The sequence below is a fragment of the Phocoena sinus genome, chromosome 2 (assembly GCF_008692025.1).
Source record: "Phocoena sinus isolate mPhoSin1 chromosome 2, mPhoSin1.pri, whole genome shotgun sequence".
NCBI classification, from domain to species: Eukaryota; Metazoa; Chordata; class Mammalia; order Artiodactyla; family Phocoenidae; genus Phocoena; species Phocoena sinus.
Window position 1 is genome coordinate 35,864,876 of NC_045764.1, and position 19,570 is coordinate 35,884,445.

At 41.1% G+C, this 19,570-nt stretch overlaps 2 protein-coding genes across 5 annotated transcripts in view; one reads left to right on the forward strand and one right to left on the reverse strand.

Annotated features, from left to right (window-relative positions):
- HDGFL3 (HDGF like 3) overlaps positions 1-5,059 on the forward strand; it is a 77,711-nt gene extending 72,652 nt beyond the window's left edge. For both annotated transcript variants that reach the window (XR_004348365.1, XM_032622155.1), the window contains exon 6: positions 1-5,059. Coding sequence is in view for 1 of the 2 variants with exons in the window: in XM_032622155.1 (XP_032478046.1) it covers positions 1-6 (6 nt within the window). In the remaining variant the exon portion in view is untranslated.
- TM6SF1 (transmembrane 6 superfamily member 1) overlaps positions 1,709-19,570 on the reverse strand; it is a 26,706-nt gene continuing 8,844 nt past the window's right edge. Inside the window, exons 4-10 of one of the 3 annotated variants that reach the window (XM_032622151.1) lie at positions 17,396-17,499; positions 15,562-15,644; positions 14,578-14,699; positions 12,712-12,816; positions 10,810-10,902; positions 10,489-10,608; positions 1,709-2,805 (exon numbers count right to left, since the gene is read on the reverse strand). In XM_032622151.1, the coding sequence (XP_032478042.1) occupies positions 2,614-2,805; positions 10,489-10,608; positions 10,810-10,902; positions 12,712-12,816; positions 14,578-14,699; positions 15,562-15,644; positions 17,396-17,499 (819 nt within the window). In that variant the 3' untranslated portion in view covers positions 1,709-2,613. Of the gene's footprint in view, positions 2,806-10,488; positions 10,609-10,809; positions 10,903-12,711; positions 12,817-14,577; positions 14,700-15,561; positions 15,645-17,395; positions 17,500-19,570 lie in introns of those variants that run through there. The other 2 variants (XM_032622153.1, XM_032622154.1) reach the window with 2 other exon arrangements.

Sequence of the window (19,570 nt, forward strand, 5' to 3'; positions counted from 1 at the left end):
ACCTAACTACCATAATGAATGCTGCATATTAAGAAAACCACAAGAAGGTTATACGTTTGGTTGTCTAATATTCTTGGATTTGATATGAACCAACACATAGTCCTTGTTGTCATTGACAGAACCCCAGTTTGTATGTACATTATTCACATTCCTCTCTGTTGTGTTTGGGGGAAAAAAGACATTTTAGCCTTTTTTAAGGTTATTGATTTAATTTCATGTTATTTGGTTGCATGAAGTTGCCCTTAACCACTAAGGATTATCCAGATTTTTGCACAAGCTTATACAAGTCTAGGATCCTTTATCAAGGCAGTTATGTTCATCAGTCTCCTGCCTTTACTCCACCATCACCAAACACTCAGTTAAATATAAATTAGCATTTTTTAAAATGACCACTCAACATAATGCTTAAGGGATTTCCTCTCTGTGACAGAACCCAGGAACCAATTCCTAGATACACAATGTTGGCATATTGAAGATAAACTTAAAATTGTTCTCCAGTTTTGAGGCCATGTGTAAAGTTTAATCATATTGTAAAATATCTATTCCGTATTAGAAATAGCTAGTTGACAGCTTATACTTCTCAAAACTCATGTTGTTAACGTACACAAACTCAGTTTCTATATGTGAAGTTAGTGAGTCTTTTGTGTTACTCCAAAATAAAGGCAATGATTTATTTTTTCCCAATCTCAATACAATTTGAGCTAATCACTCAAGCTGGATTCTTTACATTTTAAAGCTGGAATCAGCAGTAGCCCTATGGGAAGTAAGACAAAGCATTGACTTTTAAATATAGACCTTTAAAATGATCTGTTGTTTTCTTTTGGAACTAGAATTAGAATAGTTAATACTCATCCACAAACCATTATTATGTGTACATTATTGTTGCAATTGTGATAATAGAAAATTTTATTTATTTTTATGCCAGCTTATATTGTGAGAACACATTTAGTCAGTTTGGGTTTTATCAGTCCTGTTATGCTTGTCCTTGGAACATCTTTCGCGTATTCGAGGTTTGTAGTTGAAAAGTTTACTGTAAAAAAAAAAAATCAAAAACAAAAAAATGTATTGTTTTTACAGAATAAATTTATTGGAATGTGTACTGGGAGTAAGGTTTGAGGTTGTAAACAACTAAGTTAGTGTAATTTGGCTTCATATATGTAATGTGAGGTATTAATGTAATTCATATATTAAAGCAAAAATTGTTAACAGCAAGTTGACAATAGAATCAAGTGCAGGTGAGGGTTTTCTTTTTTTTTTTTTTAACACTATGGGTTTTAGGGTTTTTTTAAACACTGTGGGGAGGGAGAGGAACTGGCTACATGATTGCTTGCACGTCTAAGATACTTACCAGTTCAGTGGACCCTAAATTCACACACTTGACATTATCCATGCATTGATTTGGACCCCATTTTCTTTTGGTTTTCTTATTTTGGTGAAGAGCTTGTAAATAACATGAAGGAAAAACATGAGTGGCCCTAAAAGCTTAGGGCCATTGATGATGATGATGGTAGTGGTGGTGGTGGTGGTGATGATGGCAGCTGAGGGCATGAAAGCGCCACTTACCACTCCCGGGCTCTGAGGCGGCGGCTGGATTTTTGGTTTGTTTCTCTTACTTAGCAAATACTGATTTTCCTCTATTATACTCACTCACATTTCCAAATATGAAAAGTTCATTAAAAGATAGTAGGAATGCCAGTCCACTTCTTTTTCCTTAAAAGGTACTTTTTAATTTTGAATATTTTAATTTAAAAGTAATGAAATTTAATTAATTCATGAAAAGTCCTCTTCATTGCTCACACTACAACATGAGAATGTAGATGACATTTTGAACTGGAAATATAGCTGACAGATTTCTAAAACAAAAGGCGTAAAGACTACAGAACTTTTTCTGAAAAAAAATATACAAAATGTTTCAAATTTAGTAAGATTTGTCTTCATAAAAGACCAAAAATAATTTATTAAAAATATACACAGAAATACAATAGAAACATTTCCAGTCACCAATAAAATAAGGGTAATGATAAAGTTATAGATCCCTCGTTAGCTATTTAGACTCACAGAAAAATTTCAGTAAAAGCAATTTTTGAAACAGCAGTAAATAATATACTTTCCTTGGGAAAACATTTTTCAAACAACATTTTTAAATATTCTGATAATTTGTCTTTTATATTGAGGTTGATAATGAAACATATAGATCTTATATGCAAAAATATTTCTCCATCTGTATTTGCTACTTTGAAATTTTTAATATGCATAGACCATTTTCACTTTTGAACAGTTTCCTTTTCATGCTCACTATTATAGGAGCTAAATTGTAATTTTTCACTTATATTTAAAGTGTGCAAACAGAATACTGAGATAGGTGGTCAAGTTTATTCACAAATAACTTGAAATATATTTCTTTAAACAAGCTTTCTGAGTAACTTCAATTTTCCTTCAAAAAAAGAAAATTTATCCACATAATTCCTATGATAGCTCACATATACAGTACGGAGCAAGAATTTATGTATTCTTAAATGTTCCTGTATGGGAAGAGAGTGGAATGGGACCAAATATTGGTACCAAAATAACAAAAGTCAGTAATCTAGAGAGAAAGAACATAAAATAATGCTTTTATTCAACTTTTTCATCTGCCTTTGTTTTTATGAAGAACTCTGGTTTGTAGATACAGCGATAGGCCAAGAGCTGAGGAAGAACTCCATATGCTATGTTTAATGCTAAAAAAAGGATTTTCGCTTCTTCAGGGACTCTGTAGACATAAGCAGTTCTAGCATGAAGAGAAGCACCGATGTGAGAAAACTGAGCCTGTTGCATTAAAAAAAAGGGGGGGTGGTGGTAAGCATGGATTTTGTGTTTAGTTGGATGCATGATGAGTTCTGAATGGTTCATTCAGACCATGCTCCTGTGCCCTCAAAACCAGGACTTTCAAACAATCCATAGTCTTCAATATTTCATTGAATTTAGGGCTATTCTTTTTTTTTTTTTTTTTGCGTTACGCGGGCCTCTCAATGCTGTGGCCTCTCCCGCCGCGGAGCACAGGCTCCGGACGCGCAGGCCCAGCGGCCATGGCTCACGGGCCCAGCCGCTCCGCGGCATGTGGGATCTTCCCGGACCGGGGCACGAACCCGCGTCCCCTGCATTGGCAGGCGGACTCTCAACCACTGCGCCACCAGGGAAGCCCTAGGGCTATTCTTGACTTAACTGTTCAAATAAAGTAAACCTTTAGCACGTCTTTATCAGGCTAGCTGTTTTTTAACGCATCTAGTGCCCCCATACCAAACAGTAGTGGCTCAATTTGACAAAAAATCTGAATAAAACCTGCTTTTTCCTGATTTACCTTCTGGAGATATCCTATATAGGAACTCAGTTGTGGCTCACAAAATGTGTTCCAATAAAAATGAAGCAAATACAGAGTTTAGACAGCTTAAAATATTTTTAGCCTAACTATTTAAAGAGAAGCACTGAGAGAGGGCCTCAGCTTCATTTATCAGTTCTTTCACCTACTCCTTGGAGCAAGAGCTCAAAGCCTTTCATTATGCATTTGTTTGTTTATTTATTCACATATTTGTTTTTTTATGCAACTTATACTAAGGGTTGTTTTGTAAGATAAGGGTGGGCGTAGGGATTTGGTTGCTTTTTATAAAATGGCAAATATACATGCAGGCAACCTTTTCAAATCAAATTATTTAGAAGTATGGCTTGTCAGCATAATCCGAGTTTACAAAACAGAAAGGCAAGAGCTTCCCATTTGTACTTAGATTACTTGTTGAGAACATACATTCAGAATGTGCCAGTTGGTCTTTTTTGATACTTTTCGTAAGCACAGGGGAATCTATTAGAAAAGGCTTCTGTGAAAGTATTTCCTCAGGATCCTTGTATCATTACAGAATGCAGTCCTGGAGTCTGCATTTCATATCTTACTGAAATTCAAGATATACACAAAGGATTGGGAATCTAAATGTAGTAAGTGGTGACTTAGTTCATCAGGATCAAAGTGAAGAGACAGAAGATACTATAATCTAAAGAAGGCACAGAAGTAACAAGAATGAAAACTAAATAATTTGCTTTAAATACATATGAGTTATTTTACATTTCCTTCCATATGAAATCAGTTTATTCTGCTAAGTGGTTAATAAATCAGTTTATTCTGCTAAGTGGTTAACACATATAAAAGTGTTACTTAGCACTTGACTTTACTATGATGAGCAAAGGACAAGTTTTCATAAGCAGTATGTATACAGATTGTATCAGTGACAGATTTTAACAGGTTACATTTTTGCAAGTTACTGATACATTCTGGGGGCCTCTGGTAGTTTTGCTGCTTTCTGGAGATGATAGAAATTAAATTAGTGTGGTGTGTTGCCAAGGACCCAGGGACTGACGCCAATGCCAACGCAGGAATCGTCTGTCTGCATGGTAATCTGTGAGGCACTGAGAGGGCTCTGCCCTCAAACACACCTCCCCCGGGGCACGTGCCCAAACAGAACCCAGCAAACGTTAAATATTTCATCTCTGGGCTATGAAGACAAAACACCTTGAGAGTAAAGGGCATTTGAGAGGCTGCCCTGAGGAGCTGCTCTTGTGGACATTCTAGGAACACTGAACAGGAACTTGGTCCCCGTCACTATTTTCTTCTAGGGCCTATTTTGAATAACAGTATTTTTCTGAATATTGTAACTAAATTTTTTCTTCTGGACTAGAGGCCAAATTTGAACCATGGTTTTAAGAAATGTGCATTTGGTGTCTATCTTTATAGACACTTATACACATCTCAAAAATCACCAAATTTGGGGAAATGTGGACCATAGTTTGAGAGAATAATATGAGCAATCATGCCTACTTGCATAGGGAACCTGCTAAAAAGTCTGATTTCGTAGGCTTTTTTGCTGCACTAACCGGTGCAGTTAATACCTCATTTTCACAAACAGCAAACTCATGGCAACATTAAAAAATGATCGTGTCCTTAGATTAGATTGTAAGCCCACCGGGCAGGTACTGTGTCTGATGTTTTGTGTGGCACCTATCACATTGTTAGAGCTCAATAAACGTTCAACAGTAATGGTCTTGTGACTGTCAAAATACAAAAAAGCTTCTACAAAGCATTTCTCTATTTTTATACCTATTTTAATAGGCCTTTTGCTTCAAAATTGTTTAACAAGGGGCAAAGATGATTGCATTTCTAATCAAAAGAGGTATGTAACTGAGAGAAAGAGCCTGAGGCCAATTTTCTGCAGTTCCTGTACTGCTCATGGTTCTAATGGGTGTATTTATAGTGGCCTCACCTCTAGCTGAGTGAACAGTCCAACCATAGCTTCCTCCCAAGACATATGGTGTCCAGTTTCCAGGGTGCTGAAGTTTCAGAAAACCCTCAGTCTCACTTGAGAAAGGGTTCCCTTCCCAAGCACATAGCTGCTAAGGGGCTGCACCGTGTCTCCTGGGTGATTTTCCCACCAGCACATGAGACCTCCTTATGACAGGGCCGAAGAGCTCAGCCTGAGCACTGTGCTAGTAGGATCTGGTGGCTTGGTGACCTCAGTGCTGCTGAACTGACACATGGCCAAGATTACATGTTCAAGTTATGGGTCCCAGAAATTTCTCCAAAATTCAGTGATGTGAGGTTGAACCCCTAATAATTTTTCTTCTACTTCATTCTAAATCATTTTTCACCTTAACTTTAGTTAAGAGATTTACTTTGGGTTTGTTTTTTTTTTTTTAAGAATGGATGGTTGGGATGGAAAATGAGGCAATAAAGTCAAAGAAAAAGGTTAAATTTTAATAGCTGTGTTTTCCTATAGAGACAGCCTGGAAAGAATTTGACTAAAAATCACAATCTTGGTTCCAGAAAGGAGAATTGAAAGAGTTTTGTGTGTCCACATAAATATTATAGGCAAAAACTAATGTGAACATTGGGACAGTAGCCAGGTTATTTGGCTGATACGGTATAAACAGCTAATCTAGAACCGTGTTACCGTTTCTTAGGGTTTTCTGAGCGCCATAGTCTTGTGGTTAAGAACACTGAATCTGGAACCAGATTGACAGCGTCAAATCCCAGCTTCACCGAAAACCAGCAATATGACCTTGTGTTAGGTATGTAACTACCTCTGGCTCCTCACCTGAAAAGCAGGAGTCCACCTCATAGGATTGTTATACAGGTTCAATGAGTTGATTTTGTCAAGTGCTTAGGACAGTGCCAAGCACATGGAGCTCTTCCACAGACAGATAGAAAACCCAAGTGAAATACTTGCTTACGATCTGGCACTCTACTTGCTTGAAAACCGGGGCCCTTTGTTTTTAGATTCCCTTGCTGATCTTTTGACAATTACAAGACTGTCTCCACCAAAGGATAACAAGCATGTAAAAAGACATTAAACCCAAGCTCTAGTTTTAATACTAAAAAAGATGTTTAGTGATGAATCACATCAGAAGCAAATGATTAAAATGAGATTTGCTTTAGTATCCCATGTTCTTCCTAAACCTTTACTTTCAGGTTTTCTTAAAGGCTTCCATAAAGGAAAAAACTTAATAAAACTTGTCCCCCAGTGGAGTCAACTCTTGACAACCAAATTATCCACAGATGAGCCTCCAGACCCTTTTGTGAGAAAGTATGTGGCACCTGCATAGCCAGGGGGTGGGAGAGTCTGAGGCAGCAGGTGGGAAGGGGCACTGGCATTGCCTGACTGAAGTGGAACTGCTCCTGCTTCCATGGCTGCGAGCTGTTAATTGGATGGCATGGCAGGCTCCCTGCCAAACCCACTGTGAATCTGTCCCAGAGCTTTCTTCCAGTTTCTCTGATTTTTAGGTAATTATACACAACACACAGCTACAGATTAATGTATCTTCTGAGCAACATAAGGCATTTCTCCTCCGAACTCTTACTGGGAAGCTTCTAACAACAACATTAACAAAAGCAACAAAGAGGCCCACAGCTTATAATGTGCCAGGCACTGCTCTACGCCCTTTACACATATTACCTCATAAAATCCTTAACAGCAGCTCTATGAGAAAGGTACTGTTATTATTCTTACTTTATAGAAGAGGAAACGGGATCAAAGAGGTGAGTGACCAAGGTCACTGAAGTGATCAGTGAATGAGATTTGAACCAGTCTGCCTCCAGAGCTCATGGTCTTAACCATATTAACTATATCTTTTCTTTTAATTTTAGCAGAGAAAAATTCTTCAATTGATTAAAAAATGCTAATAAGTAGATCTAAACAGCCTGTAATACTTTTCAAATTAGACTTGAAACTTTAATTTTATATGAAAAGACCCTTGGGTTAAAGTCCCCAGTGGAACTCCGGTGTAAAATGTGTCCTGGTTTTATTGCATTTTAGTTTACCTTTTGATTTATCTTTTGATTTCTGAAGGCAGCAGGTTTGGCAGATTCCTAAATGGTCTGAAATGAGGGACCTAATAACTACTAACCATGTTTTCCATTGACTTGTACTAGTCTAGAAGTTTTTCAAGGATTTTTTTCTTATTATTAAGTCACAGGTTCTTGGGAGTTCACTAGATCTTACAATAAAAGCAGATTTTGATAAAGTTAGTGGGATCATGAATACATAAAGCTTCTAAATTAGGAATGGCAGTTTTAGCAAGCTCGGGGTGCTAATCAAGGTAATGGAGAGCTTCTATGATGAATGTGTCCGATATCCTCTCAAGATGAGAATTCATTTCGTGAGCAAGTATTCGCTAAGCAGAAAACAAATCACACAACTGGAATTCAGCATTCTCATCATATGCACTGTTTTGTTGCATATGATCTGTAACTTTTCCTCAGGCTGAACACTCTGAATAGGTAGATATTAAAGCCCAGCTAAGAGTTATGGGAATGTCAGACACGTAATTCTCAGATTGCACCATTCTTCTGTTGGGTTGGGAGAAACATCCTTCTGACATTGATAGAATCTAGTTGACAGCCTCAGGCTACCTTTGCAAATTGGGCAGTGATGGATGAGATCAGAGATTTCTTCAAGGCCTGGCGTACGACTGAAACTGCCACTGCTGCTGCCAGCCGCTCTGCCATCCACACTGCCTTTCCCAGAACCTCCTGGCTGGAGTCACAGGTGCCTGTCTGCAAGCTTAGCCTCACTAGCAGGTACAGGGTAGGGTTCATCTTACTGTTACAGATTTAAGTACCCATTCGCCCCCAAGCTCTGACCATCCTAAGCCTCCTGACTCTGCTGACCCTGTGCACATGTCTAGGCCCTGGCCTAGGTCTTCCTGCCTAGTTCTCAAGTTGTCTCCTGAGACTTGACCAGGTCCAACACTTGGCCTCACTCTTGCCAGCCTCCTAGCTGACGACACTCGGTGTTCCCGCATCAGGGCCTGGTGCAGGGCAGACCAAGGTACATGGCATGCAGAGGAAGCTGGATTGTGCAGGCAGAGTACACAGGTAATGAGTAGATGTTGAACCCTGAACAATCTAATCAAGGGGCTGGTAAGAGTGGGGCGAGTGGGAGGCCCTCTGTACCCTCCAACCAGGGCATACTCCAACATCTAAACGCTTCCGCAGTCTTTTCAAGTCTATTCAGCCAGTAAAGCCCACAGCTCAGGTGTCATTGCCTCCCACTCCCAGAAGGTCCTCTAACTCCTACATGCCACGTACAAAGTCTTACTCTGCTGTAGGATTCTGGAGCATAGTTAGTTGTTTGCCTGAGGAGAGGGATAACACAACAGAGAAGAATATGGGCTTTGGAGTCAGATGGGATTTTATATCCCTCTTCTAGTAACTTTGTGACCTTAGGCAAGTAACTACCCTGGGTCTCAGCCTGCTTATCTTTAAGCGAGGCTTTTGAAACACTTGCAGAGATGATTATGTGCTCACACAGTTTCTTCTGAGGCAGACAGGAAGACCACATGTATCAGCCTCCTCTGCAGTTGGGTCGGTGCCAGGCCTGACTTTTGAAAATATCCCACATGATCTTTGCACAAGCAATAAATAAAACTTTATTTTTAACCACTGGGTATTTGCTACTCCAGCAGAGCACACAGCCTGTCTTTACACAAATAGGTAAGTAAAACACTTAGTATGGCTTGCCTTGCATGAAGTAAGGTAATGAGAGCTCAGACTATCGTAGTGGCAGTGGAGCTGTAAAAAAGTGGTGGATTTGCAAATTACTCTGGCGAGAGAACTAACCCGACCTAGTGATGGGCTACATGTAGACGGTAAGGGAATAGGAAGCGTAAAGAACTACTCCACATTTTTGACTTGAGCTGCTGGATGCCAGGAAGGGCTATTTTCAGAGATGGGGAGATGAAAGAGAAGTTGTGGGGCGGATCAGGAGTCCTATTTTAGACATTAAATCTGAGATGTCAGTAAGACACCCGAGTGAAAAGAAGGAGTTCAGAATTAAATATGAGTGTCTGGGAACAGTTTGAGCTAAAGATGGGAAATGAAAAGTCATCACCTTATAGTTGGTATTGAAAGATCTGGAAATAAAGACCCACACCAAGGCCTGAGAAATAAGGTATTCAGAGGTCTGCAGAGGGTATATACTAGTTCTCTTTCCTTATGTCCTTCAAGGAAAGGACAGGAACCATTACTTCTTCTGAATACTGCATCAACTTTTTTTGATATTTATATTCTAATTCTATAGTTAAGAAGAAGTACCTCAGACTGCAAAGATTGAGCCCAGTGTATTAACCCATAAATGCTGTTACTGGTTTTAAACCCTGTAAATTCTAGTGTGTCTTTTTGCCATCATAATTATACCGTAAGTATAATTAACTGTATATGCCTAGAGTTCCTGGATGAACCTCATTTTTATGCCTGCTTAAAAAGAGCGAGACAAAAAAAAAAAAAGAGCAGGACAAAGATAATGATTTTAAAAGATGAGTTCACTTGGGTTTTCTAATTTACAGTAAGAAAAGAACAAAATAATTTTCTTCCTTGTTCATAAGATCAATTTGTTTTGATAGGTTGTTATCTTATAAAAATATGCTTTGAATGATAATTCCATAGATAATTTCATTCCCAGTTCAATGAAGTAAGCATTCACTGAACATCTACTGTAGGCCAGAGGCTTGGCTAAGTAGCAGAGGGGAGGAATGGGATGACAGGCCCAGCTTCCCAGGGGCAGAACTTTTTAAAAACCAGTTTCCCTGGTCCTGTGTAGCATAATATAGTGAACTTCTGAAATCTTAAACTCAGATAGACACCTTAATGATAACAGCTCTCAATTCTCTTTTAGTAGCTGTGGTGTTCAGAGACTGGGAAACAGCAGTGCTGCTTGCTGGGTATGTGACCTTGAACAAATCATTTAACCTTGCTGGGCCTCAGTTTCCTCATCTGTATAACTGAATGGCACACCTACCAGATTATGAGATTTAAATAATGCAGAAATGTCTTCCAAAGAACTGTAAAGCAAAGGGCACAACATATCTAATAACTGTTTCCAACCCTAAAACACAGAGCAGAGATATTTTTTAGACACTCAACAATGACAGCCACATCCCCAGTAAACTTTCTTAACAGCATATTCTTAGTACCTGAGCTAGACCTCCAGCATGTATCAGTGTTACGTCAGGCATCCAGGAGCATCCAGGAACCACCAAGCCATAAAGCGCCATCACAAAGTAAGGGACAGAATAGAACAGATATGCCAGCATCTACATTGAACAGAGAAATAACGTCATCAGTAAATTAATAGTTAATCTGGCCTTACGAAAAGCACAACATTTTCATCAATTAACATTTTCGCCTTAGAAAATGTTAACTCCTATTTCCTACATGGTATCACATTTTCCCGTTCTTAAAAAAAAAAAAGAAAATTAATTTTAGAAAAATCTTAGGCTTCATAACTACTTGACCTGGATTTTAGCATAAGCAGCAGGATCCTTTAGGTAGGGCTCTTGAAATTGCGTATATAATCGGCAGAGCTCAGCTGGGCAATCCAAAGCAATCTACAAACAAAAATGAATGCATTATAAAGATACAGTCACATCTGGTTCTTATGTTTGCTGATAAGGCTAAACGTGCCAGGTTTCGTCACAAGCTGCTTTCTGTTTAACAAAAGCTATTTTAGAAGCTCAGTAAAAAAGGAAAGAAAATAAATATTCTACAGATTTACTCTGAAGAGATTAAGCAGACGTTAATAGTGGAGAAGGAAATGGAAACTAATGCCCTGTTCTTGGGATCTTCCGAGTATTCAGTTTAAATGTCTAGGTTTGGCTAACCAAAGCACAGCTTGCTTTAGATTATCAGTTTCACTTTTCCTGGGAATAACTCACCAACTATTCCCGGCAGGAAGAAAAGTACATTTCTATACCAAATTCATCTTAACTGTGCTTTGCAAGATTCAAAAAATAGCATCCTCCTATCTCCAGTGCCTCACAGAGTAAATGGCCTTTGGGGGCAGTAAAGGATAATGATTTGAAAGTGAGGTCCTCTCTGAAGCCACCTCCTATATCCATTTTGAAAGAGGGCAGAGCAGATTTAGTCACGGCAGAGTGGACTTTAGGCCACAGAACAGACGAAGTGTCTCTGGCACATTACTGGGTCCCCTCTGAGTCACCTCCCTCAGGTACCATTCCTTGTGTCCTTAGCCATAAATCCTGTCCCACCTAAATAACATGAACACGTCAGTGGCGGAGTTGGTAAAAATGGGCCCCAACCTAAAAGCCCCACCTACCAAAGGGTACACACTTGCCCATGCACACGTTTTTCTCAAGTGCACAGGGGAGTGGAGATGGCTATGCAAGAAAACAGTTGGGGCTCATTTTTATTGTTGCTGATTTTGTTCTTTTGACTTTAGGAATTACAGCAAACTAAACAAAGAATGGTTTCAGTGCTCTGTGGTCTGAGCAAAGCCTATGGCCCTGCTTTCTCCTTTACTTCCCTTCCCCATGCCACTCCTATTAGCCAACTCTGCTCCAGGAAGTTTCTGATGATCCAAAGAGGGAGACAGCTCTTAAGACTACTCACCCTGACCCAGCTAGCCGCCCCAAAACAATGAATCAGCTGCATCAGTTTACACTTGCCACTCTGCCCCCCAACTGCTGTGCAATGCCAGCAGCCTTAGAACAGTGATTGTCATTAAAGCTGAATATAATTACCCGTATAATTCTGGCTGCTCAAATTTATTGCTACTGAGAATAAACCATGAAACTGGGATATTGTGCAGGATCCTTGATCAACAAAAATAGTAAGAGCAATCACTTCCTGAGCGCTTATTAGGTATAAGGCCCTCTGCAAGTGTTCGATGTGCCTTATCATTTAATCTTCAAACAGTACTGTAAGGTAGGTACTGTTACTTTACACAGGAAGAAACTGAGGATCAAAGAGGTTAAGTGATTTTTCCAAGGCCACACAGCTAGTAAATGGCCAGGAGTCTTAACACTGTACTCTGGTACCCCTTCCTCAATCCCATCTCCCTACCCCTGAGAACACATGCATGCTCTGTGCCGCAGTTTGACTAGTCTTAAGTTACCACCCTTACCAAAGATACTTAAATCAGAAACATCAAAGGAACCAAAAGAATGAGACTAATGGCTAATTTTTCAGGTACAGAGCTTGATCCAAAGACCTGAAGGAGGTGGTATGGAGCAGCCCAGAAGGGACCTACCCCTTTGGGAGGAGAGGTCTGGGGTGAAGGTAGGAGAGTCAGGAAGCAGGTCCAGGCCTCCAGGCTCTAATGGGAGGTATGTTTTGTTACTGCACTAGGAAATCTGATTAAAAATATACTTTATGTTATTATGATCTCTTATGCTTACCAAGCCTCTAAACAGGCAAAATCCAGTTGCCAGAAGGAGACACACAACCAACATTAAATCACATGGTCTTCTCAGCAGATCTTTCGCTTGGATTTCTTGAATGACCTAAAGTAGAGTTGGTAACTAATGAGCAGGCCCAAGGTGCCAAAGAATAATCTGAGATCTACTGAAACACAGATACAATGATGATGGGTGATAAGAGAATGTTGAAGATTCAAAACCACTAGCCATGCAACAGGAAAATAATTTCTCCCCTCAAGTCTCAGTTCCTCATCTGTGAAATGAGACTGGGCCAGGTGATCTCAAAGGGCCCTTCTGGCTCTATAAGGCCATATTTTTTTTGAAAAAGCATTTTTATGATTATAAATGTAAAATATACTCATTTTTACAAAAAAACCATTAACCCATCATACTTCTATTAACAGTTGTTATATTTTCCAGTCACATATATATAGTTATATATATATATATCCACACACACATTGTACTACATATGTATGTATGATATATAATCTACATTTATTTTTTCACAAAATTAGGACTCAATGTATAAACAATTTTGCATTTGTTCTCTTGCCTCTCACTATCTACCTATCAGTACTTTACCACATTATTAAAAATTCTTCTAAAACAACATCACATGGAAGTGCCATATCTCTGATTATTGGACATTTAGGCATTTTCACTGTTACACTTAATGCGATGATGAGCAACTTTGTACATAAATCTTTGACAGCATCTCTGATGATTTTCTTAGGATAGTGCCCTAGAAGTAGAATTACTAGATTAAAAGGTTAGATTTGTTAAGGTTGATAATACTGCCAGGTGGCTTTGCAGAGCGATTCTGAATTTATGTTCCTACCAGCACTGTATGACAATGCCTATTTCTCCCCAGCCATCACTGTGTTTTAACGGTTTTTTTAAATGAATAGTCTATGTGTCTTACAACATGAACGGAACGGTGTTGATACACTGACATGGAGCCGAGTAAGGACCAAGGCTATGGTTACTGTTCGCCTATTTTTTAACAACCACCTCATTCCTCAAGAGGGTGTAAGGGAGTACCAGTTGTCAATGTGCCAAGCTGAGTTTACATAGCATGTGTCTAAATGTTTACAAATGAAGTGTCTGTAAATTAAAATGTATTTTAATGAATTCTATTGTAAGTCTTTTTGTAAAATGAAGAATTGTGTTCTGATTATCTCTAGTAACTCATATTTTCATATATCAATTTTGCTTAAAGGATCTTGCTTAAGGATCTAATACCTATGAAAGGAAGAGAAACTTAGAAAAATGTCACTAGCTTAGAAATGAAGACCTTAACAGAGTACCTGCCCGGCCAGTATTGTTTCACCTTGACCACCTCGGCTGTGAACGGAAGGGAGGTCTCAGAAGACGTCCTGTAGCCAGTCTCCATGTGCCTGGATCTCTTGGTAATCAGACCCTATGTCTGTGTGTGCTACCTGGAACAGCAGTATATCTCCAGCCTCCCTTTGGGGCAGTAGTGCATAGATAGCTCTGAAAGAGGTACCCAGGTGCTCAGACTCCAGGCTGTTAACAGCCCCAGACAAACCTCACGCTCCACACACTAATGCGGAATCTCATGGGAAGAGCCAGTGTAACCTCTGGCACAGGAAGTTCCAAAAAGCATGGCCTGGCCAATCAAAGCAGATCTATTCACGCAGAAACAGACCATTCTGGCCACCATAACTAAGGTGTGAACCAATGCTGCAGAATGAGCACAGTCACACTGATTGAATGCTCCAAAGGCTCCATCCCTGGAGGCATGGTTCAATCCAGTATCCAGTGGACATGAGTAAGCCCTGTGAGTCTGAGAGCAGGTTACATTTAACTTAATAAAATCACCTTTGAGGGATAATTATAATTTTCTGATGGCTGATTATAGATTCTGAAACCAGCCCAGACAGGAAGACAAGTATATGGTATGGTTAAGAAAAAAGCAGGGCAAATGCGTGTTCCATACTTCCCTATTTAAAAGAGAGAGAAAAAGAGAAAGTCAAAAGTATATCCAAACACAACATGTAGAACACCTCCCCATCTCAAATCATCTAAAATTTTGATATAGGCCAGACAGTATTTTTTTTTTTTTTTTTTTTTTTTTTTTTTTTTTTTTTTGCGGTATGCGGGCCTCTCACAGTTGTGGCCTCTCCCGTTGCGGAGCACTGGCTCCGGACACGCAGGCTCAGCGGCCATGGCTCACGGGCCCAGCCGCTCCACGGCATGTGGGATCTTCCCAGACCGGGGCATGAACCTGTGTCCCCTGCATCGGCAGGCGGACTCTCAACCACAGCGCCACCAGGGAAGCCCCAGACAGTATTTTTAATGAGACCAAAAACAGGTCAATTTTAAATTATTAGGTGTTTATTAACAGGCATGCCCTATCTATAGCACTTTAAAAATAGACAATATAATATCCTGATTTCTTGCATGCATAAATAACTCTTCTACATTAGCTTTCAAGAATCTTATTTTCAAGTACATTTATCAAGTTCCCATAGTGTGTCAAGAGTTATATATAATACAAAGAGTTGTAGGAAATATTTTCACACTGAATGTAGCCACAAACACAATACTTACCCACTAGATCCTTCTAAAAGTCAGGAAACACTGATATTAGATAGTCTAATTGTTCAGTGTACACTTCTGAAAACTGCCCAAAAGCATTTCTTAGAAGGTGAGATGGAAGGGAAAAGGAGTAATTCTGCAAAACAGCTATTTTGGTATACTTGGAATTTCTTGGTTCTATTACAACCAAAATAGCTTCACTATTTAAAAACAATTCCTATTGTTTCAGAAAAGGAAAGTGAACTTTAAGATAAAGTTTCTTACCTACAATGTTTCCTGGCACAAAAACAACAATGCTCATAATAATAGATCCGACCCAATATAGGCCAATGGTTCTATAACTTTCCCTGTAATGAAAAAAATCCTGACTTAACACATTTGTCTTAGAATACTATTAGTATAAGATGCTCCACAATATTATCTTTGTTCTAACTAGTAAAGTACATGAGCCAAAATGTACTGAATCAAGAGTAATAAATCAAATACAAGGAACCCTGGTGATCAAACTGCATTTCCATATGTGATATGCTATAGAGCCCTCTTTGTGTCCTTTTGAATAGGAAATTATGCTTGCTACACTGGTCTGTTAAACCATACCATGGTCATCACTATCAAAGGAGTACTGCATTTCACTATTACTTATGAAACTCACAGCATGAAAGTAAAAAGAAGGTTCACAGAAAATTGGATCCATATTTTAAACCATTATGAGTAGGATGTGAAGTGGACTTTCCCTGGTGCCACAGGATTTTGGCCAAAGCCCCAGAGATAAGTATAATAAGTGATACCTACCCCATGTTCTGAAGGAGCTGCTAGACACACACCCCTAATCTTAATAGGCGATGTTGACAAAAAGTGTTTGCAACTGATAACTGACAGTCACCTCCATAAGGGGCCATGAGAAATTCAAAAAGAGATCCTCTGATGGGAAAGAGAAGTGGAGAATACTGTGTGCTTCCTGCCCTGCCCTACCCCCCAAGCCACATGCATCAGATCCCAAGAGGCCCGTTCACAGTGACTGGGATTGTCAGCAGGGGGACAGACCAGAATCTTCCTCCCCAACTGGATGCTAACTGAACCATAGAAACACTGGCCCCCTCCTGGCAGCAAGCAGAGCCTGAGCCTTCTCAGAAATGCCTGATGTGTTCCCTGGAGCTTGGGAACATTCATGAAGAGATGGGGGGGGGGGCCCTAGAAAAGTCCAGAAATTAGTTGGAACTGTCCTTGAGTGGATGACTGAGGGCATGGGAGGGGCACAGGACAGTTGGTCAAGCTGAATTTCAACCTGGTGTGGGGCAAAATGCACGGCTTTCTCTAACCTGGAGCCAAGGGGAGGCCTGGAAAGGTAGCTGGGCTTGAGCCATCTTTTAAGGATCCCCACCCCAAAGGGCGTGGCCCCAGCAGAAAGAAGCTGTGGGTGTACCACCATGGGCAGGAGAGTCACACAAATTCAGTCTGAGAGAGCATTGCTCATTTCAGGGTTCAGTGTAATGCAGAGGTTCCTTCCTGTGGTAGGGGTCTCCAAGAACCCACACATGTGCCCCACAAGACAGAGCCAGCATATCATAACAGAGGCTACCAATTCCCAGAAAACAGCAATTGTCGTGTTAGACTCTGCCCCTTTTCCTTCAACCCCATGTACATACACACATGCTCCCAGAGGAGCCAGCCGCAGAGCAAGCTGAGAAGGAATCAAGGGACAGACCACGCACCCCAGCCTCAAAGCAGGCCGCTAAGCTTCAGGGGTAAGCCTGAACTGGAGGGAAAGAGAGCTCTGAACTGATAGGAGTTTGAAGTTTTGAATTACTATGTGCTGGGCTTTAATTTCTGAAAATGAGACTGCTCTTAGAACATAATCAGAAAGTTAAGGGGTCTGCCCGAGCTGTCCATCATGGCAGAGGAGAGATCCAAAGGCATATGTTCGAAAGGCAGTGACACAAGGAAAAATAAAGCCATATCTAACTTGTCTCCATAGACCCTAGATTCATGTCCATGTGTACCTGCCTGTGTCTGTGCCTCTATACATCCATTTTCCTTACCTACCCGCCTATCGATTGCTAAGGTGACAAAGGCACACCCACCAGGCGAACTGACTTACTCCCAGGCTATGGCTGCCACCATCACCAGATACATCAGATAATGAGCAGAGCCATCCCAGTAGCAGATCATGTGCCCATAGGCCGTGTTCAGATACGGTTCACCCTAAGGAAAGCATTAAACAGAAGTCCACTTTAAATATGACTCAGACACTTCAACACAGAACACCAGACCTGTATTGAAAGTAAAATAAAGCAGCAGAACATCTTGGTCTGCTAAAATGAAACTATTCTTAATCCCATACAATTACACAATTGGTAGAAACATGAAAATATACATTTACCCTGGAGCCGCCAGAACTAGGGTATTCCCTAGTCCTTAATTCCACTAGAGTGGAATTAAGAGAATGCCTGGCCTATGCTAGGTCAACACAGGTGTGCACAGTGATGCAAAACTGATGGCGTTACAGGCAGTCCTGGCCGCATGATGAACTCACTGAGGCCAAGTCTAATCTGTGACTAAAGGTGTTTGGCTCTGGGCAGAAGGGGTGGCCAGGGAAGACCCTGCTGACCAGAGCCACTGGCTGACCTTCAAAATTCATACTGACCCAGAGGCTTGCTGGGATGAGTGTGAGGAAGGCACACCTTTCCCCCGCCTCTGTCCCCAATGCAGGCACAGACCGGCAGGCACTATACTCAGAGCTTCACACCCAACCCCTCGTTCAACCTTCCCAACAAGGATAGACACGACTGACTCCATTTTACAGATGAGCAAACAGAGGTTGGAAGAGGTTACCTGACCTGCCTAAGGTCACACAGCTAATTACTAGCAGAAACTATACTACCAAGAAGAGCTATACTTCCGAGAAATTTTTAATTTTATAAACACAGATTATATGATGAACGACATTTCCCTTTCCCAGGTGCTTATGTTTCCAGGTGGCTACTGTAAAATCACTGTCAAACTTGCCTAGGTTTTTAGTGTCATTCTGGCTCCAACTCACTTCCCTTTCTTCTTTCTCCCACATTTGTGATCTCCTGCCTTGTTTCAGATGTTTTCCTAAGATGCCTTAAATCCCTTCTACAACAAGGAACAGAGCAGATCAACCAGCCCATCAGTCAACCAACCAAGCAGGGGATTCTCTGAAGCTCTGCACTCCCCTGGGGCAAAGACTGCTCTCTGTCATCTTGCCTCAAAAATCAAATCAAGTGAAAATCACAGAGGTGGAGGAAACAACGTGAGTCATATTTCAGTACCCATGCCTGGCCCACATCTTTTCTCTCTGACATGCTTTGATTGGATAATACTATCCAAGTTCATGGTTTTAATCATTGATGCGTACACACCTGGCTCTCACGGCCAGTGCTAACCTCTCCTGGTGGCTTGATGGGTATCTTCAACTGTCTGGTCCGTGGGCCCTTCAAACTCACCTTACCTCCTTTAACTCATTGTCTTCCCCCTTCAACCAAGCCCCACCTGGCCTCTCTATTTTTATGGCGACACCATTCAACTTACCCAGGTCGAAACCACAGGGTCGTTGTTCATTCCTTGTTCTCTTATGCAGTCTGTTGGCAAGTCCTATCAATTTTACCTCTATAATGTCACCCCAGGCAACCCTCCCTCTCGTCATGGCCTAGTTCAAGACCTCAGTGCCCCTCACTGAACCTTTCCCACATGGTCTTCCTACCTCTCTCCTCTCCTTCCGATTCACCTCACCACTGCCCTGGCTCTTGACATGTCACTCTTCTGCTCAAAAACGTGCCAAAGCTGCTGGTGGCTGCAAGACCAAGCCCCACCTCCTCTTATCTGGCAGCCGGGTCCCTGAGCCTGGCCCTGCAGACCCTCCCACAGTTACACCCCAGCCCCCCATCTCATACCCTGTCTCACCACCCTCACCAGCTCAACCTCCAGGCCCTCTTGGCAGCTGCCTCCTTCCTGAAACCTCCCCACTCTGGACTCAGTGGCCCTGCACTCTCCAGGCTTTCCTTCTGCCTCTTCGCCTGTCCCCTCACAGTCCACTTCAGAGGCTCCTGACCTTCTGGCCACGGTCTCCAAAGTTCCACCCTCGGCTCTCTCCTCTCTACCCTCTCCTTTCCTCTCAGACCTTCAGGTACCAACTATACTCTGATGGTCCTTGTTCTCCTCCCCGAGCTCAACAGCTGCAAAGCCCTGCCAGCTGGGACACCTGCCAGGATGTTCCTTACCCACCTCAAACCCCACACGTCCCCAGATGAAC